Source organism: Xenopus laevis, chromosome 1L (genome assembly GCF_017654675.1).
Source record: "Xenopus laevis strain J_2021 chromosome 1L, Xenopus_laevis_v10.1, whole genome shotgun sequence".
NCBI classification, from domain to species: Eukaryota; Metazoa; Chordata; class Amphibia; order Anura; family Pipidae; genus Xenopus; species Xenopus laevis.
In genome coordinates, this window is record NC_054371.1 from 59,844,792 (window position 1) to 59,867,691 (window position 22,900).

At 36.8% G+C, this 22,900-nt stretch overlaps 1 protein-coding gene across 2 annotated transcripts in view; it reads left to right on the forward strand.

The window, feature by feature from the left end:
* LOC108699406 (lipopolysaccharide-responsive and beige-like anchor protein) overlaps window positions 1-22,900 on the forward strand; it is a 392,949-nt gene that overhangs the window by 34,775 nt on the left and 335,274 nt on the right. For both annotated transcript variants that reach the window (XM_041589518.1, XM_018231478.2), the window contains exons 5-19: window positions 179-300; window positions 517-643; window positions 1,528-1,647; window positions 2,342-2,488; window positions 3,973-4,170; window positions 5,850-5,983; window positions 7,756-7,864; window positions 8,833-8,985; window positions 11,027-11,195; window positions 13,126-13,205; window positions 14,701-14,763; window positions 15,096-15,193; window positions 15,282-15,374; window positions 18,631-18,739; window positions 20,020-20,101. In XM_041589518.1, the coding sequence (XP_041445452.1) occupies window positions 179-300; window positions 517-643; window positions 1,528-1,647; window positions 2,342-2,488; window positions 3,973-4,170; window positions 5,850-5,983; window positions 7,756-7,864; window positions 8,833-8,985; window positions 11,027-11,195; window positions 13,126-13,205; window positions 14,701-14,763; window positions 15,096-15,193; window positions 15,282-15,374; window positions 18,631-18,739; window positions 20,020-20,101 (1,804 nt within the window). The remainder of the gene's footprint in view (window positions 1-178; window positions 301-516; window positions 644-1,527; window positions 1,648-2,341; window positions 2,489-3,972; window positions 4,171-5,849; window positions 5,984-7,755; window positions 7,865-8,832; window positions 8,986-11,026; window positions 11,196-13,125; window positions 13,206-14,700; window positions 14,764-15,095; window positions 15,194-15,281; window positions 15,375-18,630; window positions 18,740-20,019; window positions 20,102-22,900) is intronic.

The window sequence follows — 22,900 nt, forward strand, 5'->3', positions numbered from 1 at the left end:
GAGGACACTGAACCAGGAAAGTTGGCCCCATAATGTTATTTATTTGCTTTTTTACTTTCTGTAGCTGCTGACAGGTTCTGTGTTTTAAATCTTTCAATGGGTTTTCTGCTGAATGTTTACTAATGACTGGAATATTTTTAAGAATACAGTCCTAATATATATTCAACATATTTTTCAGGCCATTGCCTTACCTCCAGTGGCTAAATGGCCATATCAAAATGGGTTCACGTTTCATACTTGGCTAAGGATGGATCCAATAAACAACATCAATGTGGACAAAGCTAAACCTTATTTATATTGGTAAGCATGATCATATTAGTGGGGGCAAACAACAATTTCCTGCTTTCTCACCTCATTTCTATGTTGCAAAAAGTATTCATTAATCATTACAATTTTCTTGTAGTTTTATAGCTTTAATAGTGCTAAGCACTGACTGCAACTGTTTGTGTTTTCACAAACGACTTATGCAAATCTCAGCAGCAGTCTAATGAATGCATTTCTGTTTTTCATTTCTAGTTTCAGAACAAATAAAGGACTTGGTTATTCAGCTCATTTTGTTGGCAGCTGCTTAATTGTCACATCAGTAAAGTCCAAAGGAAAAGGATTCCAGCACTGCGTGAAGTATGATTTCAAGCCACACAAGGTATTCATTTATGAAACATGTTTCAGGATTTTCCTGGTGAATTCCAGTATTAGCCAGCTCTCATGGTGTTTTCTACTTAATCTCTAGAGTATGCACAAAAGAAAATCTATAATTTTTTATTTAGAAATGGTAAATCCATATACAGCACACTTTACATTTCACCCAGATACCTGCATTATGTGCTCCGAAGTGCAAGCTGTGTATACATATTTTCAAGGGAATACTTAATTAATTCATCAGCTATATAGTAGATTAAAGGCATCGCTTTTGTGGGCAGATGAGGTTAATGTTAATTTTATATTTTAGCAATGTTCATTTGTTAGTATAAAAAGTGTTATGCTTTAGTTTAAAGGGGAAGCAAAGGCTAAAATTAAGTAAGCTTTATAAGAAAGGTCTATAAAAAATACACCAGTAAAGCCTCAAAGTAATGCTGCTCTGAGTCCTCTTGTCACAAGAAACACCACATTTTCCTTCTATTGTGTATACATAGGCTTCTGTATCAGACTTCCTGTTCTCATCTTAAACCGCTAGGGCTTGAGCATGATCAGTTTGCTCCTCTCTCCCTTTCCCTCCTCCCCTCCCTGTTGTAAGCTGAGCCCAGAACTATGATAGCAGGGTGAGACTGGGGCAAGAAGTGATGTCACACCAAGCTAATATGGCAGCTGCTATCCTAAATAACCAGATACAGCTTCTAGAGCTGTTTACTCAGGTATTGTAAAGCATTCTACAAAATAAATAGTGTTTTAGCTTTCACTATTGTGGCTAATCTATTGGAAATAAACTTCTTCGGTAGCTTTCCTTCTCCTTTTAGAAAACAGATCACACAAAAATTATAAATGTACAGTATGGACTATTTTTTTACTTTTTTATTAATCATTCACCAGTGGTATATGGTATCGCTTGTCCACATTTACAATCGATGGAAAAACAGTGAGCTGCGTTGTTACGTAAATGGAGAATTGGCTTCTTATGGAGAGATAACGTGGCTTGTTAATACAAGTGATGTAAGTCAACAACTTAACAAAGGTTTTTATCTATATTGTGTCACTGATGTGTAATCACATACATCTTGTAAAAGGCTATTATTCAATAACTTAATTTAGCAATAAAACAAAAGATCCAGGGAATAAAATTAATTTGAGTTCACTGATATTTTATTAACACTTTTCGGGGGACACAATGATCATGAAATGGTTAGTTCACCCCTGCTTTAAACAATATCAGAGGGTTCTAGCAAATTCAATAATAAAAAGTATTTGGCCAAATACCGAATACATTGGCTGCATATCAAACCATATCCAGGAACTAATTTGCCCATTAGAATGAGAGAAAAATTCAATATTTGAAACATATGACAAAGTCATTATTTTAAGGATTCTAATTAGTTTAGACTTGGAACATTGGCAATCATATTTATTATTCATGTGAATATATCTTCCCGTAAGGATTCAGCTGGTATTCGACTGAATCCTGCGTTCTGTGCATTACTACCATAAACAGATGACTATTCTACTGTAATACACTTTTTAATTTTGTAATTAAATTTCCTTGCTTTGTGTATTTTAATGGCAAGTCACAAATAACAGCATTTAATTGCTTTAAATAAATTCAGGGATATGATCTGTTATCCAGAAACATTGAAGTATGCTATGCCGTTTACTGTTTTGGAAGTTAACATAGGCTTTTTTCCCCCCTCAGACTTTTGACAAGTGCTTCCTAGGGTCATCTGAGACAGCTGATGCTAATAGAGTGTTCTGTGGGCAGATGGCTGCTGTCTACCTATTTAGTGAAGCCCTAAATGCCGCTCAGATATTTGCAGTCTATCAGTTGGGCCCTGGATACAAGGTACTTCCGTTTGTATGTATGCAGAAAATGCTTGTGATAAATTTCCCATGACGTTTCACTGTCGAGAAAAACCAAGACAACTTGTGTCATAGTTATAACTAGCAACTTACTTTACTGCACAAATAACAAAGAAGAATAAAATACCACATGCGTAAGTCTGTAACACTGGACACTAAATGCACCCTTGTTGTCTTTGCAAGGCCAGCTAGCATATTATGTAGGTAGATACAGAGTTATCTTTTTACCTATAATCTGTAAAGGCTGAAATTTCTGTATGTTTTGCTTTAAGTGGGCTAGAAATTGTAGTCCTAAGTAGGCATGTTTTATATTCTACAGCAACCCTTTAAAGGGGCTCTCCACCAAAAAGAGTGACTGACCTATATACATCAGTTGAAACATTTTAATGGTTTTAAAGCTTTTTTGTAAATGTTGTTTTAATTGAAAGCAGTGTTTGTTTATCCCTTTCTGTACTCTGGGGCTGACTCTTAAAGGAAAACTATACCCCCCAAACAATGTAGGTCTCTATTACTCTATTATGTCTATTATGTAGGTCTCTATTACTCTATTTACACATGAGTAAAACAGCTCCTGTGTAAAACCCTGCTTCATGTAAATGAACCATTATCATAATATAATTTTTTAGTAGTATGTGCCATTGGGTAATCATAAATAGAAAATTGCCATTTTAAAAAAATAAGGGCCGCCACCTGAGATCGTACGATTCACTGTGCACACATACAAACCACATGTAAGGTCACATGAGCCAATTAACAGACAGAGTTCTGCCTTTTGCTTCCTTACTTCTTCCTGTTACAGTTAGTGTTGTAGTATTTCTGGTCAGGTGATCTCTGAGACAGCACAGATAGAGTCACGAAATGGTGGTTCAAGGCAAGAGATGTAAAAGGGCAATATTTATGTAAATATATATTCCAGTTTGGTAAGATTCTTTAATATGTCATTCAATTTGATATAACCTATCTGTTGCTTAAGTATTCATTTTGGGGGTATAGTTTTCCTTTAAATAATGTAACATGAGTCTGATCTCCTTTAGGTATTTTAATCTACTTGCTTGCAACATTATTTCAGGAGTCAGAGCCAGCAGTGTAGAGAATGTAAACAACCAGACAAATAACTGCTTTCAGTTTTTGGGGTGATGCCCCCTGTAAATTACTGCCTACACTCTGGGTCTGTATATCATGTTATGTTAAAATTATTTATGCCAGAAAAACAGTGGAAAAAATGTAAAAAAAAATTCAGATGTCAAGTAAATTCAAATATAGTAAAAATTGCACTGTTTTTTATAAACCGCATTTTGAGGCAGCAGCTGCTTTCATGCTAGAATTTTAAACAGAAAAATTTTACACTGAAAATGACTAGTCTTGAATACTATTATATATCAACTGTGATGACGCTAATGATGTTAAAAAGAATATTATTTTATACTAATAGATGTGAGTTGCAATTTTATTTTTTTTTCTTTCCAGGGAACATTTAAATTCAAGGCGGAAAGTGATCTCTTTCTTGCAGAGCACCACAAGATGTTGCTGTATGATGGCAAATTGTCAAGCTCAATCGCTTTCACATATAACCCAAGAGCTACTGACGCCCAGCTCTGCCTGGAATCCTCTCCCAAAGATAATCCATCTATCTTTGTTCATTCACCACATGCGCTTATGCTGCAGGTACAGTGGCTTAAACTTGTGTGTGATAACAAATATGTTTGGTGGGTGAACCAGCGCTTAAAAAGCTTGGGGACAGACAGAAAAGGAAAAAAATAAAAAGTGCTCTTCTCCTTCACTTACAGGGTCAGTTTACCCTTTAATAGATTTTTCAACAGTGACACCTTCAGGGATTTACTGTAAGATTGAATACTCGCAAACAAGCCTCGATACACTCCTGCTCCACAAATGTAACCACCAATAGCTCTGAAAAGATGCACGCAAATAGTGTAAAAACTTTTTAATATATACATTTCTTGTATAAAATTAGACTCACATATATACACTTTAAAATGGCATGCAATCGCAGTGTTCTGCTCCAGATTTCGCAATGCCAAGTCCCAACATGACGTGCGGTACTGGGCTCACCTGGATGATGTCACAGGCTGTGACGTCACCTGGGTGACCCCTGTAATCACAGAACATAGTAATGACCCTCTTAACAGTCAATGAACTTGTTTGAAATTAAATGTTTTACCTATTTTTATCTAGTTTCGCCCTCGTGACTTTGGTTGCTTAGAGGGTTACTACTAGCTAGAATAAGAAAAAGCTTATTCTCAAAAAGCTTTGGTCATTGTTTTGGACAGTCTGCAGCCCTTGTGGAGAAGAGCAGCAGTTTTTCCTGTGGTTTATGGACTGTATGCAGTGCAGGAGACTTGCAAATCTCCCCTGCAAAAGTTTGAAAACTAAATCACTGGCATCTAATGTTCTTTCTATGCCATGGGAAAATCTGTGTCCTAAACATCTTCCTTCTGAGATGTGTGTTTTAAGTCATCTGCTATTTTAAAGAGAAGCTGACACCAAAAAAAAAAAAAAAAAAAGGATAAAAAAAAAAAAAAAAGATGGATGTCAGAATCGCTTTAAGGATATAATTCCTATGTTCTCCCAACTGTTGCTATGAACCCTCTACAATGATTGTCATCCTTTCTGCCTTCACCTCTCCTTGTATGTTCCTCAGATAACAGGGCTCAATGTTTATGTTGTCAGTCCTTCTCTATTAACCTCTAATAAAAATGCTGTTAGATTGTGCCGAGGCGGGAGAATGCAAGCAGGAAAGCTTACAGCAGATGTAAAATTCTTGTCATGATGAGATATGACACAGGGAGTTCTACCTACTGGACATTTTAGTGATTGGTGTGGGATGTACTAAAATGTATACCATATTCCCAGTCTCAATGGGAAATTGAGGCCAATTAGAAGCAAAGTTTGTCCCGTAATTGTTTTTAATTGTCTTGCTTGTTGCATGCTACAAAATGCCTAATGTAGTGGCAGATATTTTTTAATCGGTAGCATCTCATGAGGAACATCTGCACTCAACTTAAATTAGTGATTAGTGATTTATTGTGGAGACTAGCATTTTAAAATATACAAATATACAGCATACTATACAAAACATCAATAACAACAGGGTAGGGAGGGGGAAAAAGTTCAAATAACAATATTGAAAAGTGGAATCCACAGCATGCACTGTAACCATAACCGACATTGTGGACATCAGACTGGACATCACTAATGTAGGTGTCCTAAGAGTATGGCTTTCACTCATGAGATAGCCACTTTGAACTACATTGCTCTGCTATCTGTGGTATATGTAGCATACATGACTTGTTTAATGTATATATATTTTAACTCTTCTTTTAAAGGATGTGAAAGCTGTTTTAACTCACTCAATTCAATGTGCAATGCACTCAATAGGAGGAGTGCAGGTTCTCTTTCCTCTGTTTGCTCAACTGGATTTTCAGCAATATGGGTCAGATCTTGTAGACACTTCAGTCTGGTGAGCAAAATATTTCTTTACATTTTAATACAAAAGTAACTTTTAGTAAATTGATAAATTGTATTTTTGTGTCGGGAGTTCAGTTTTGACTTGGGAATCTGCAAGGAACATGCACACTCTACGGATGGAACAAATCTCTCCGACTCCCAAATCATAGTAACATGGTTCGTAATCTTTCATGGAGGATTTAGCTGAATCTTGAACAGAGTATGAACCCTAACATGCAGATTTTATTTGGGTAGGCACTTCAGTTTTGACTTGGGAATCTGCAAGGAACATGCACACTCTACGCATGGAACAAATCTCTCCGACTCCCAAATCATAGTAACATGGTTCGTAATCTTTCATGGAGGATTTAGCTGAATCTTGAACAGAGTATGAACCCTAACATGCAGATTTTATTTGGGTAGGCACTTGGATTCTGCCGAATCCTTCTTAAAAAGGCCTGAAGCCTGTATCCCAAAACGAATCCTGGTTTTGGTGCAACCCTAGTACACTATTCATGGTTCTGTGTGGGTTTCTTACATGTTCTGGGTGTCCCAGAACATGCTGACAAATTAATTGACTCCTGTTGAATTTGACCCTAGTGTTTGTATTGTGTAAAAGTGCAAAAAACAGAAATATTCTTAATTTTTTTTGTTTTACGACATGAAGCTGCTGAGTCCACCAGTGACCATTTAATTCATATACAGTACAAAGTTGATTAAAATTTGATTTTCTAAGGCAGCTTTTTTTGGTGGCATTTCTTAAAGGAATAGTTCAGTGTGAAAATAAAAATTGTGTAAATAGATAGGCTGTGCAAAATAAAAAATGTTTCTAATATAGTTAGTTAGGCAAAATGTAATGTATAAAGGCTGGAGTGACTGGATGTCTAATAAAACAGCCAGAATCCAACTTCCTGCTTTTCAGCTCTATAACTCTGAGTTAGTCAGCGACTTGAAGGGGGGCCACATGGTACATTTCTGTTCAGTGAGTTTGTAATTGATCCTCAGCATTCAGCTCAGATTCAAAAGCAACAGATATGACCCATGTGGCCCCCCTCAAGTCTCTGATTAGTTACTGCCTTATAACCAGGGTAACCAGTCAGTGTAAACCAAGAGAGCTGAAAAGCAGGTAGTGTTCTGACTGACATGTTATACATCAAATCACTCCAGCCTTTATACATTACATTTTTGCCTAACTAACTATATTAGAAACATTTTTTTTATTTTGCACAGCTATCTATTTACCCAGTTTTTATTTTTACACTGAACAATTCCTTTAATGTATAATTAGCCCACAACCAAACCATTTTTCCCTGCTGCCAAAAAACAAAAAAGAGTCCGTATCAGACTGAAGCTGGCCATAGACATGCAGATTATAGCCTTATGTCGAGTGAACAATCTTCCGTTCCAATCTTCCGACTTGCAACTAACCATTCAGAAAAATAAAGTAGTAAAGAACAAATCACACAATGTTCTGGCCATAAATTGACAGACATAAATTGTATGAAAGTTATGTCCAACAAATAATAGTAACAGTCACCCATTTATATTGTCGCACTAGGCAATACATGCAGTGATATTATAATTTGCCAACAGAAATCTTCTAACTTGAACCATGGTACAAAAAATGTTGGGTCGAACCTTAGTTTTTTACAATGTTATCTTTGCATCTATGGCCAGTTTAATGGCATTAACAATTGGTTGTACCTGGTAAAAATGTTCTATTAATCTTATTATTATTCTTTAATCGTTCTTTGTATTTTCTAACAATAAACTTTTTCTTTCAAGTTCTACTCTTTTTGCCTTCATTTTGGAGTTGCTGAAAAACTCCCTTGCTATGCAAGAACAGATGCTATCTTCAAAGGGCTTCCTTGTGATAGGATATAGTCTTGAAAAGGTATGTTTCTCTGGCAGTTTGTGTTTGACATGACTGTGGGAATATTACTTAGGACAAAGGCATATGTCTCCTGTGGGTGATAAATGCTACGTGTAACGTTGCCCTTAGTCATATCTCTACAAATAGCATCTCCAACTAGCATCTAATTATGGCAGTGTCACAAGGTATAATTTGTCACCTGGTATGTAGAAAATGGCAAATTTTGCCTCTAAGGGCAATGGTATACTAATTACATTACTGGCACAATAAAATACATTATTCTTATACAAGTATCTTGGAATGGTTGGGACTTGGGGTTTTCTGGATAAAGGGCCTTTTCGTCATTTGGCTCAACATTACTTAAAGAGATACTGACATCAGAAAATAACCTTTTTTTATATCTATCATAACATTCTTTGAATGCTATTTATAATTTTGCCATAAAAGTATTAGCCTGATGCTTTTACTTTACCTTTCTTACTACCCTGTTCCTCTATGAGGGGGCTGCCATATTTGTGCAGCAGTAGTCCGTTAGAATTAGGAACTCTGACAGCAATGAACTATAGGTAACTTTTAATGTAGATTAATAGTTTGAAAAGAAAATGTTTAGTGTCATTATCACTTTAAAACTGCTGTAAAACATTTAAACTTGGTTACCATCAAGTTCAAGGTACTGGTTTATTTTTTATTGATAAAGGAAATTGTCAAAAAATAAGAATTGCTTGCATAAACAGTAATATAACATTCCCATGCTTCAGAACATGCTGGAAAATGGGTTTCCGGATAATAGCTTCCATACCTGTATTTGTGGATTTTTTTTACATTTACCCATACCTTTTCACTTTGTGCTATTGATACATGTAACCTTCTACTAAACAGAGTATTCTGATGTTATTGGTTCTACTTTTCATTGCTGTTGTATTTGTTGTCACTTATATGGCAATCATTCCCCAAAAGGTCAGGTAATGTAATTCTATTTTGTTTTTTAGTCTTCCAAATCTCATGTCACAAGAACAGTCCTTGAACTCAGTCTGGCCTTTGCAAAATACTTGAGTAGCTTGCACAATGGGGTTCCTCTACTCAAGCAGTTGTGTGACCATATTCTGCTTAATCCAGCCATATGGATTCATACCCCAGCCACGGTATGTATGAAATGTTCTTATACTGATTATAAACCTCTATAATGCATACTTCTTTTCTTGTACTTTTTTTTTATTTCTCCTTGTGCAAGTTTTACTATATTTACTAATCATATAAATGTCTTTTTTTCCTCAAGATGATTGGCCTTGCACACTTTTTTTTGGCTTATTGTACCTTATTTTAAGATGGTTGGGTATCCCACTTTTATCTTAAGCTTTATGTATTAAGATTTACAGTGGTGTGAAAAACTATTTGCCCCCTTCCTGATTTCTTATTCTTTTGCATGTTTGTCACACTTAAATGTTTCTGCTCATCAAAAACCGTTAACTATTAGTCAAAGATAACATAATTGAACACAAAATGCAGTTTTTAAATGAAGGTTTACGTTATTAAGGGAGAAAAAAAACTCCAAATCTACATGGGCCTGTGTGAAAAAGTGATTGCCCCCCTTGTTAAAAAATAACTTAACTGTGGTTTATCACACCTGAGTTCAATTTCAAAGGTTATAAAGCCATTTCTAAAGCTTTGGGACTCCAGCGAACCACAGTGAGAGCCATTATCCACAAATGGCAAAAACATGGAACAGTGGTGAACCTTCCCAGGAGTGGCCGGCCGACCAAAATTACCCCAAGAGCGCAGAGACAACTCATCCGAGAGGCCACAAAAGACCCCAGGACAACATCTAAAGAACTGCAGGCCTCACTTGCCTCAATTAAGGTCAGTGTTCACGACTCCACCATAAGAAAGAGACTGGGCAAAAACGGCCTGCATGGTAGATTTCCAAGGCGCAAACCACTTTTAAGCAAAAAGAACATTAAGGCTCGTCTCAATTTTGCTAAAAAAACATCTCAATGATTGCCAAGACTTTTGGGAAAAAACCTTGTGGACCGACGAGACAAAAGTTGAACTTTTTGGAAGGTGCGCGTCCCGTTACATCTGGCGTAAAAGTAACACAGCATTTTAGAAAAAGAACATCATACCAACAGTAAAATATGGTGGTGGTAGTGTGATGGTCTGGGGTTGTTTTGCTGCTTCAGGACCTGGAAGACTTGCTGTGATAGATGGAACCATGAATTCTACTGTCTACCAAAAAATCCTGAAGGAGAATGTCCGGCCATCTGTTCGTCAACTCAAGCTGAAGCGATCTTGGGTGCTGCAGCAGGACAATGACCCAAAACACACCAGCAAATCCACCTCTGAATGGCTGAAGAAAAACAAAATGAAGACTTTGGAGTGGCCTAGTCAAAGTCCTGACCTGAATCCTATTGAGATGTTGTGGCATGACCTTAAAAAGGCGGTTCATGCTAGAAAACCCTCAAATAAAGCTGAATTACAACAATTCTGCAAAGATGAGTGGGCCAAAATTCCTCCAGAGCGCTGTAAAAGACTCGTTGCAAGTTATCGCAAACGCTTGATTGCAGTTATTGCTGCTAAGGGTGGCCCAACCAGTTATTAGGTTCAGGGGGCAATTACTTTTTCACACAGGTTTGGATTTCTTTTCTCCCTAAATAATAAAAACCCTCATTTAAAAACTGCATTTTGTGTTTACTTGTGTTATCTTTGACTAATAGTTAAATGTGTTTGATGATCAGAAACATTTTGTGTGACAAACATGCAAAAGAATAAGAAATCAGGAATGGGGCAAATAGTTTTTCACACCACTGTATATAGTTTGTTCATTTTCTGGTTCATTTTCTGATCCAACTTTTATTTAATTGGATTTGTTTCCCTGTTGAGTGATTTGGCAGGTTAAACTACAATCCTGCCATGCCAAAGTTGTTTTAGCCAAGCATGAAAGCTGAGCGAATCCATAACTTTTAATGCTCTGGATCAGTGCAGTTTAGCCATTTATGTATGCAAACAAATCTAAAAATTGTGATTGATAACCTGTTTGTTGCCAGATTTATTAAAGGTTAAAGTGTAGTGTTCACACCTGAAGTAAACCTTCCTCTGTTCCTACTATGTGACATTTTAAGACCCTACCCTATGTATACAAGCTTGATATAACATCTATACATTGTGGTATTATTTTCTTCACTTTAGGTTCAGCTGGCTTTGTACACATTCATGTCTACGGAGTTTATCAGCTCAGTTAGTATCTACAATGCTGTCCGTAGAACTGGCACTGTTCTTTTGGTGATGCACACCTTAAAGTATTACTATTGGACTGTTAACCCTCAAGATCGTAGTGGCATCAGTCCCAAAGGCCTGGGTATGTTGAAGCTCTTTTTTTAGTGACTCCTAATATGTGTAGGCAGATGTGAATGTTTGGAGTTTGATAAAAAGACCAGTAACTGCTTAATACACATCCAGTTGAATATATTTTTAGACATTTGTAATCCATAATTGGTTGGTGTGGCATTATTTGTAACACTCTGCAAAGACTCCGCATGTCACATTTGGATTTGAAATACAAATGGCAGCTATGTTAAATTACCTTTTCAGTATTAAGAGGCTTATCTCTGATATACCCACAAATCTTATTTGATATGCTCCTGCAATACATTATGTCAATTAACATTATTACTATTCCCTCCTTTTTTTAATTTAGCATATTGACTTTTTAAGATCCACATCCATTGTTGACCAGGTGTATAGTTTAACAGAGAGCCATGTAATACAAGAATTGGCAAATGCATCATATTAAATGCTCAGTTCACTTTTTAACATGGCACCACCCTAATATGGCATCTTTGCAAAAAGTCAGTTCTTTAGATTTCTGACCTACTAGAGATACCCTAACAGCTAAAGGTGAAGTGGAGGTGTCTTGAAACAACAGCATTTTGGCCAAATACTAGTAGAGTAGACAAATGCAACATAAAGAGATTACGGATTTTTGAAGCATGTAATAATCCAGTCATCAACTGGACTGTTCGTTGCCCTGTTCCAATTCTGGAAGCAATTTCTACAGAACTACTCGTTCGAAAAGAAAATGGTTTTTCCAAAGGAGAGTAGTTGCAGATGAGCTCCAACTAGTTTCTAAGTTTCTGCTCAAATGATGTAAAGGCTGCCAGAAATAAATCCTGGAGCAGAGGAAATGTTTTTTTTTGTTTTTTTTGCCAGATGGTAAATCAAGATTCAAAGCTTTAGTCAGAAGGACACTCGTACAATTCCTATAAATGTATGACATAAAAATGAGGATAAGGTATAATGATACCACTCATCCACCATGCAGAAGCTTCACAGTGTTTGCACCACTGAGTTCTGCCATTAGGTTCTCCAGTGGATCCCACTCATCTCCACCCATGTCTCTCTACTGATACGTATCTCAACAAGTCAGCCAATCACTCAATTTCACAAGTGTTCCACAAAATAAGTGTGCGTTCCATTCACTCACGTACTCAAACCTGGCTATATATAGAGGCAGTGTATTAAGGTTTGAGTTGTTTTTGAGATGTATTTTTTGGTCAAAACTCTAGAAATAGCTTGAATCTGAAAATACACCACCTAAAACCTGTTGAGATTCTGTATAAATCAATAGGAGAACCATTTGTAGAGATTAACAGATTGCTTGATGTTTGAGTTATTTTCGGACGGTTTTGCCAGAAAGTGATTTGAGTGATTCGATTTTTTTTTTTCCACCAAAAACGCTGTCAATTCGAGTTTTCGGATTGAGGGACTTGAATCAGGTTTTTCACAAGTTACTTTTTGAGGTCATTCGTTTTCATTCAAGGACACACAAAAAAATATAGCAGGGAAAATAAATCCTTACCCAAAATATCTAATATTGTGTAAAACCCCATTATGCAAAAGATAAAGCACATCTGACAAATGGGTAACAAGCTGCTAATTACTGGAGTCTTTATTAAGTATAAGTGGACAGGAATATTCACCTAACCTGTGTGGCCTTCTCTCTGCAAATATTCTGCATTTAAATTACAAACAGTGGTATCAGCTCCGCTTTCTCATAACACATAAAGGTTAAATAAATATTTTACACAATGCTAAATAAATATCACTGTTTTCATCCCTAGTAAGGGAAAAGTAATTATTGCTGACTCTCATCTGAGAAGGAATATGTACTTTATACTTAGGTTGAAAAGTAAAGTCATATTTAAATTTTTTTTCTGTGGTGTTAAAAACCTTGTGAATATTTCCAATTTTGTGTATGTTATGTTTGACTTCATTCTTTCCATCCTCAGATGGACCACGGCCTAATACAAAAGAAATACTGTCTCTCAGAGCAATTCTTTTGATATTTATTAAACAATTAGTCATGAAGGTAAGATTTATTTTTCTAATATATACACTAAAAAATTATATCCTATTCTATCTATATGCTTACTTTTTTTTAATGAAAATGTCTTTAATGTGTAGAATAACAAAACTCAGCTTATTGCACTCATCGCATTTTAACACATTGTCATTTAAAAGCTAGAAAATTTAGATAACTAGATTTTAGATAACTAAATTTAGATTTGAAAAGTTCCATTATGGGAAAGTACAGTTTTTTTTTTTTGTATGGTGCTCTTTTAGAGCTTCCGTCGGATCGTGTTGGAAGGACAAAACGCGTGAATATATAATGGGACTGAACGAAAAATCGCAGGTATAAACTACATTCCATCAGACACGACTGTCTCATGTGAATGCAGTAAGCTGCGTCTTCATCTGACAGTCTGATTGTGTTTAGTTTATACCTGCGATTTTTCATTCAGTCCCATTATATATTCACACGTGCCACTACATCCGATTTGTTGCTTGTGCTTTGTCCTTCCAATATGATCCGATGGAGAAAGCTTGTAGAGTTCAGCCCTTATAGGTTTTAACAAATGTGTAATGTGCAGCCCATTTACTTTCAAATGGGTGTTTACTAGTGAAAAAAAAAAGTGAATTTAGTTTCTACAGATTTAAAGCGATACTGACACATTCCTATAAAAATCATAGGAACGTGTCCATATCAAGGAGGTGCTGCACGCTGAATAGTTTCCTCTAAAAGCCCCCCCCCAAAGCTGCCCCCAGCCCTGCGAACCTTCGTTAAGCCAACCCTCCGACACTGCTAATGGACCTTCTGAATTGTTTCATTGACGCTGAGTTGGGGGTGGCGCAATCCTTCCATAGGCTGATTACAAATGAAAACAGGACTTCTGCCTATGAAAGGATTACTCTGCCCCCAGCCCAGTGTCACTTAAAAAACTCAGAAGATCAGTTGAGGTCGGCTTGACAAAAGTTTGAAGGGCTGGGGGCGGCTTTGAGAGGTTGCTTTTAGAGGAAAATATTCTGCATGGAGTACCTCCTTGATATGGACATGTTCCTATGATTTTTATAGGAATGTCGGTATCGCTTTAATAAAAGCCCATTTCTAGCAGGGCTGGAATAAGGGGTGGACAGACAAGGCTTCTGCCTTTAGTTCAGTAAAGGAGAAGGGGCAAACCAGCTATCTCCACTTATATTTTAGTTAAGTTTTCAGTTTGCTGATTTTTGAAGTCCCCCTGCCCCCCAATTCATAGTGTAACCAATAGATCTTTCATGCTAGCTGTCCGTTAGTCAAAAGTCCCCAGCATTGAACAAGCCGTGTGTAATATTATTCCATCTAGTTTAATATGTGGCCAAGTGACCCTAGCCAGGAGGCTGAAATGAATCTTAAGAATTACGTGATGTGTACCTCCATGACTTGAACTAAGAAAGTTACGCCATGGGTTTGTAATGCCTATGTATAATTATTGCACATGCAAGCCAAATTTATCTTTTTTTTTTTTTTCGCATTTGGTTTTATTTAGGATCATGGCGTAAAAGAAGATGAATTGCAGGCAATTCTGAATTATCTGCTGACCATTCACGAAGTAAGTTTTATAGTCTTGTAAAGATAGATATTTTGCTTGGAGATACAAAAAAATAAAATACTTTAGGTAATTCTTACAGTCTACCACAAGGTGTCACCATGGAAAAGCTATTTGTAGCTGTTTTATAGACTCTGCTATCCATATTTGCCATTGTGTGCCTGAGAGAATAAAGTCATAATTATGTCATATGCATATAAAGATAACTGACTGCCATTCAGATGAATATTGATAATTAGCTATAAACTCAGGATGGTTACGGACTGTGTTAAAATGTAATGTATTTCTACGCTTTTCTTAGTTTGCTAAATCCTTTTTGTCCTACTCTACTGCAGGATGACAACTTAATGGATGTTCTGCAGCTTCTTGTTGCACTCATGTCTGAACACCCCGGCTCAATGATTCCTGCATTTGATCAACGAAATGGGCTACGGTAGCAATTTTTGTATTATTATGTTGCAGAACAGCATTCAGCGTATCACTTTTAAATGATTTCTTTTCAAAACTATTCTTTTTAATAGGATTGTCTACAAGCTTCTGGCATCCAAGAGTGAAGGAATTAGGGTTCAAGCTTTGAAAGTCTTGGGTTACTTTTTGAAGCACTTATCACCAAAGTAAGTATTTCATTTTGTGACTCTCATTATGTTTATGGGTAGTTTGAGGAGCTATTGGCTGTTATTGTAGTACAGACATGGGACCTGTTATCCAAAATGTTTGGGTCCTGGGGTTTTCGGGATAATGGATCTTTCTGTAATTTGGATCTTCATACCTTAAGTCTACCAGAAAATCATGCAAACACTAATTGAACCCAATAAGCAAGTTTTGCTTCCAGTAAAGATTAATTATATATTAGTTGGGATCAAGTACAAGGTACAGTTGAGTTATTTTAAAAAATGTAGATTATTTCGATAAAATGGAGTCTACGGGAGACAGGGCTTTCTGGATAATGGGCTTCTGGATAACAGATCCCATACCTGTAATTGAAAATCACTCATTGTTGTGATATATCCTTTTTTTAAAGGTCCAGTAACATCATTTTTTTTTTTAAAATCCATTTATTTTTTAACGAAAAAAAAACCCACCAAGGCAGTTTTAACTTTTGATTCGCAAAGCTTTTATTAAGAAATTACTTGCCGATTCTCTGCAAACGCTCCTCTTTAGAAACCTTGACAGGGCGACAATCCATCGTGTGGCACTCGATTTCTCCTCCCTGGCTATCACCTATAGAAGGCAGGAAGGAGAAATCGAGCGCAGCACAATTGTCGCCCTGTCGAGGTTTCTGAAGAGGAGCGCATGCAGAGAATCGGTAAGTAATTTCTTATGAAAAGGTTTGTGAATTAAAAGTTAATTCAAAAGAAAAAACATTTTTAATTTTTTTTTTGTGGTACTGGTCTTTTAAGTACATTTGTCCCAAATCCCAAATTAAGTTTAAAAAATAGTTTTTTTTACCCAAGGTTCAGTTTAGAATTTAGAATGAGTATGTCTAAATTGTCTCTTGTAGAAGAAATCATCAGTATTCTGACCCAATAGGGACACATCTGCCATGAGGTTAACCGAGGATCTTGCCTCTGGCACCATTTTACCAGGGGCAAAAAAAGCTCCTGCATGTAAATTAAGAGCCAAACTTTCTGTTTTTATTAATAGTCAGGAAGTTCAGTTACTGCTAGTGTAGTTGAGCTATTGTCTTTGCATCTGCCATAGTGATCTTGCCATTTGCATTGCCTTAGGTTGTAAAATGGCCAGAGGAACCCATGTGTGTCAGTGTTGGTTACCAAGTCATAGGTTAAAGGGGTTGTTCACCTTCCAACACTTTTTTCAGTTCGGTTGGTTTCAGGTAGTTCACCAGAAATAAAGACTTTTTTCGAATTACTTTCTATTTTCTATGTGTGCCCGTTTTTCTAATATGGTAAAGTGACATTTTTACCTTCTTTTGTCTTTCTAAAGCAGCTCTGGCAACTGTTCTAAATTGATACATTTAGTTGATACATTTCTATCTTTGTGCCTGCTGCGCAGAATCCCCGAGTTTCATTACGGCTGCTGTTAGAATTGATACAATAGTTGCTAATACTCCAGAGATGCTGCTGAGAAATGGATCAACTAAATGTAAAATTGCAACAGTTCAGAATCGGCACCTGAATTACTGAGCTGCCAGACTCCAACACCAGAGACAGGGACATTAAACTTAAATAATAAGTAAACGTTTTTTTTTTTCTATCTATAAATTTACTCTAAACAGCCCCCCCAGATAAATGTACGTGAGTCCCTGCTGCCAGTTTTCTCTGGTTCCTGTGTTATCAACTTGTTTCCCCTTCTTCCTGGTGCAGAGTGAAGCCCCACCCATTAGCTTACTGAGCTCTCCTTATCCCTCTGACTAGTCGGAGAGATCATTTGCATGTTGTGACATAGCAGGGAGGAAGGAAGGGCCAGTGTGTGTCCCAGCAGCTTTTTTTTTTCCCGCCTCCTCATGTGCCACTCCCTGCTTGTTCTGGTTCATTCCAGATCACAGCAACACAGAGAAGACTTCTCTGATACTGCTAATGCACTGTAGCTAAACGAACAGCCCTTTCTGAATTTATTTTATAATAATGTTTAGGATTGTTTTGCCTGATCTTCCCTCTGGTTATGTAAAGAATAAAGTTTATTTTTTGTTCAACTGTTTACTGAGTTTGATTAACTCATGAATGTGTCCCTTTGTTTTATTTATGGATCTATTTCTGTGCAAAGCTAGTTATGTACAAATATACCAGGCATTATACCAGCCAAGTACTAGAGTATGGATATCAATATGAATAAAAATGTGTTCTTTTAAAATAAATGTTCAAAACCTTTTTGACAGTGCATGAGTTATAGTTGTTCAGGATTCGTCCTTTTTCAGCAGGATTTGGATTCGGCCAATCCTTCTGCCCAGCCGAACCATTTCAGAATCCTAATTTGCATATGCAAATTAAGAGTGGAGAGGGAAATCGTGTGACTTTTTGTCACAAAACAAGGAAGTAAAAAATGTTTTCTCCTTCCCACCCCTAATTTGCATATTCAAATTAGGATTCAGTTTGGTATTCGTCCAGATCTTTTGCAAAAGATTCAGGGGTTTGGCCAAATCCAAAATAGTGGATTCGGTGAATCCCTACTACAAACATCTCCAGATTGATCCCTGGACCTCTCCCATTGACTTAAACAGGAAAAGAAAACTTATAGGTAATTGTGAGGTGGCAGTTTGTTGGGTACCTCCGAGTGACTACAAACGGTTTTCTGTTATCATGACCTGGTGCCACACCAGCCCTGGGGTACTTTCATGCCTAGTAGGTCACCACCCTCTTGCCTAATAACTGTCCTTTATGCTGGGCTTTCAGGTGCATCTTGAAAGGCATATGGGCAATTTTCTCAAATCTCATTGGGGCAACTGGACCACTTGGAATAAAAAAAACAAAAACGTGAGAGGAGGATAATGATGAGAAAGTTTAAGCATATTTTTGCATATTTGTTAGATTCCATGCAGGTGCCATAATGCATCTGTTATTACATTGCAAAGAGCTTTAGTTTTAAATAGTGATTATCTTTAATGAAACAATGCAATAAGTAATAACAGCATTTCAGGAACAGCGCTCTAGCCAGTATATGGAGTGGACAACTTAATAATTTCCAATGTCTTTGTTAAAAAATGTAAGATAGCAAGATAAAAAAGCAAGTTACTGTAAGGACCCACTTTTTTTTAGGATAAAAATATTTTATTCTACTTTTTCTGTAGCCTGGAAGAATTGAGGAGGGATGGTACAGTTAAAACTGATAAAAACTGCTTTGTGGTCAAGGTCAAGTAATTTAATGTCCAGTTTACTTACATGCTTACTTTTTCTATCCTTCTTTTCCTTTTAGGAGAAAATCTGAAGTCATGCAAACCCATGGACTTTTCTCTCTACTTGCTGAAAGACTGATGTTGCAGACAAACCAAATAACGATGACTACCTACAATGTGCTGTTCGAGGTACCATATTTGCATAATCAAACAAACCATTATATGTGTGTATATGTGTATATGTATATATATATATATATATATATATATATATATATATATATATATATATATATATATATATATATATATATATATATATATATATATATATATATATATGTATATGTATGTAAGTAAATAGACCCCTTCTGCCAGGCACTGTCTCTCCCAGCAGCACCATACTTCCCTCCACTCTAGGAGGTTTCTGGAAAGACTTAAGGTGCGGGAACACAGCCCTTTTATAAATATATATATATATGTGGAAGGGCTGTGGCACACACTTACTGGAGTAGAGACCCAGGTGCTGGTCAGAAAGAAATTGTATATTCATGTAGAAAGCTGACGCACACTGGGATTTTCTCAAACAAGAAACATATTTATTGGATCATATATATATATATATATATATATATATATATATATATATATATATATATATATAATATATATATATATATATATATATATATATATATATATATATATATATATATATATATATATTATATATATATTCTCACTTAATCTGTGTTATCTTAGTGTAGGGTATTGTATTTCCATTTACAGAAAAGGGGGTAGCCTTTCCCCTGAAATCGCATTCACACAATCACAGTACACCTCCTCACAAACAATCTTTTTGGAGTTTGTCAGGTATTAACTTACACATCATAATACACGGTTAATTAGAATGGACACATGAAATCTATTTGTGCTGTTGAAGGCAAACAGGGTTCCTGAGGCTAATGACTTTCTAAATAATTTGCATTTTGTTTTAAAGCTGATATTACTTTTTGGGGAGGTTGTGAGCCAGATGGGTTGGTTCATTGGTAATTGCTGTAAATTTCTTCCTTCAGCAAGCTTAGTCAAGGTTTCCCTGGGGCAGTATGTGGTGCCTATGATTTTTTTGGCTGATTTTATTTCATATTACTGTAGTGCTTGTAGTTATTTTCTTGATCAATGTCATATAATGTTGCTTAAATCTATCCCTAACCAGATGGTTTTTTTTTTTGATTTTAAATAAAAATTGGTCGATAATTGCGTTGGCTTCACTATTCGAACACTGAGTGATTAGATCACACTGGCACCTATGATCCAGTTGAATCAGTTGTATGGATGTGGTTGCTTGGGGATAAAGTGAAGAATCATTACATTTTATAATGTTTTCCCTCTAATAATTACAGGGCACGTAAGCTGAAAAAAGTTGGTTATACTTTGCAGTTATTTGCACACTTTTTTTGTTTTTACAGATTCTCATAGAGCAGATATGTACCCAAGTCATACATAAACAGCATCCTGATCCAGATTCAACAGTCAAGATACAAAATCCCTGTAAGTACAAAAGAAAATAATCGGTCTTTCTCATTACTTTTGTATACTTTACAAGGTGCAATGACTGTGTTCAAAAGCTGAAGACACTAGGTTAACATAACTTTATGGATTTTTAAATTATTAATGATAAAACAAGGTACATTCTCTGCCCAAAACTAGGGATGCAGCAAATCCACTATTTTGGATTCGGCTGAACCCCTGAATCCTTTGTGAAAGATTCGGCCGAATACCGAACCGATTACATACTCCTGCCCCACCAAGAGTATGTAATAAGAGGAGTGGCATGGGGGCTCGCCCTAACCAAAATCAATGAGATTTGAGAAAATTGCCCATATGCCTTTCAAGATGCACCTGAAAGCCCAGCATAAAGGACAGTTATTAGGCAAGAGGGTGGTGACCTACTAGGCATGAAAGTACCCCAGGGCTGGTGTGGCACCAGGGTCATGATAACAGAAAACCGTTTGTAGTCACTCGGAGGTACCCAACAAACTGCCACCTCACAATTACCTAAACGTTTTCTTTTCCTTTAAAAGTACTGCAATGCTTTCAGTTTGAGGGGCAGATTTATCAATGGTCAAATTCTAATTTTCAAATTTTTTTATTGTCAAAACTGTCAAATTCAACTTGGGAGTTATCCAAATTAGATTCGAGTTTTTCAAAAAATGTGAATTTTATTTTCCAGATTCATCATACTCTGGCCCTTTGAATTAGACTATTCGCCCCTAAAACCTGCCAAATTGCTGTTTAAAGGGGAAGGAAACCTAGTTGGCGCAAAAACCCTCCCCCCTGGCCTACCCGTCCCACTGGGCAAATGCCCCTAACTTGTTACTTACCCTTCTGCGCAGGTCCAGTCCAGGGAGTTCACAGTCGCCATCTTCTTCCACGCGATCTTCTTCCTGCTTTGAACGGCGTTTTGGCGCATGCCGGCATTTCGCCGGTACGGATCTACTGCGCATGCGCCAAAAGTCACGATGTACTTTTGGCGCATGCACAGTAGATCGTACCGGTGAAATGCTCCTACTGCGCATGCGCCGGTCAAAGCAGGAAGAAGATCGCGTGGAAGAAGATGTCGTCTGTGAACTCCCTGGACTGGACCTGCGCAGAAGGGTAAGTAACAAGTTAGGGGCATTTGCCCAGCGGTACGGGTAGGCCAGGGGGGAGGGTTTTTGCACCAACTAGGTTTCCTTCCCCTTTAAGTCAATGGGAGAGGTCCAGGGATCAATTTGGAGATGTTTGCAGTAGGGATGCACCGAATCCACTATTTTGGATTTGGCCGAACCCCTGAATCTTTTGCAAAAGATTTGGACGAATACCAAACTGAATCCTAATTTGAATATGCAAATTAGGGGTGGGAAGGAGAAAATATTTTTTACTTCCTTGTTTTGTGACAAAAAGTCACACAATTTCCCTCCCCGTCCCGAATTTGCATATGCAAATTAGGATTCGGGTTCGGACGGGCAGAAGGATTTGGCCGAATCCTGCTGAAAAAGGCTGAATCCTGGCCGAATCCCGAAATGAATCCAGGATTCGGTGCATCCCTTCCCAAAAGCAGCCTGTCCTTGTAAGCATGGATTTGTTTGAATTTTCACCTTCTAACACCGTAAGGGGTTATTCACCATCCAAACACATTTTCAGTTCAGTTGTTTTCTGATTGTTCACCAGAAATAAAGACTTTTTTTCAATTGCTGTTCATTTATTTGTTTTTTATTTTTTATTTTTTTAACCGTTTTTACAAAATCTTAAATGTAAAGTTTAAAGTTCCTGTCTCTGGTGTTTCAGCCTGGCAGCTCAGTAATTCAGGTGCATAATCAAAACTGTTACAATTTGCTACATTAGTTGATACATTCCTCAGCAACATCTCTGAAGTATTAGCAACTATTGTATCAAATCTAACAGCTGACTAATGAAACTCAGGGATTCTGCTAAGCAGGGACAAAGCAATGAAATGTATCAACTAAATGTATCCAAATTTAAACCAGTTACAGAGTTGGCGACCCCCCCTTCCCCAGAGCTGCTTTAGAAAGACAAAACAAAGTAAAAAATTAAACCTTAAACTTCCAATATTAGAAAAACTTTAACACCTAGAAAATAGAAAGTCATTGAAAAAAAGTCATTATTTCTGGTGAACTATCTTAAACCAACTGAACTGAAAGTGTTGGAAAGTAAACAGCCCCTTTAAAGTCCAGCAAATTGTTTTAATTTTTTTTGGTTCCCTTGTTAGTGCTGCCTCTATCTATACTTCCTAGCTGTAATTTAGATTTATTGCATTACTGCTATTCTGTATCTCATCAGTTCTGTTTTCTGACCGCTATTCTCTGCGATCTTGCATGCGTTTCTGCTTACTTAACTGCAAGTAAGAAGGAGGAGTTTGTTAGAGAGCAAATGTACAAAATACCTTCCTGTATATTTTTTGGATTGTGGGAGAAACCAGAAAACCTGTGAGGGAACCCTGTATGCACAGGGAGAATATACAATCTCCTTGTAAACCGTACCCTAACTGAAAATAGCAATGATAACTACTCCACCAGTTTTGGTGCCTGCAGTACACCAGCGTATGGTAGGATTACCAGTGTGATTTTCAAAACCAGCTCACTGCTCCCAGGAGGATCAGCCATAACAGGCTGAAGGTGCATTCGAAACCGTTTTGGAGAAAAAGAACATTGTGGTTATTGATAACTAGAAATACTAGCATTTAATTTTATAGCAACATATCAGTATCAAGGTTTCTTATAGCTTCATTCAATAATTCTACTTGTCTATATAAAGCAATGCATGTGTTGCATCAGGTATAGATGTTTT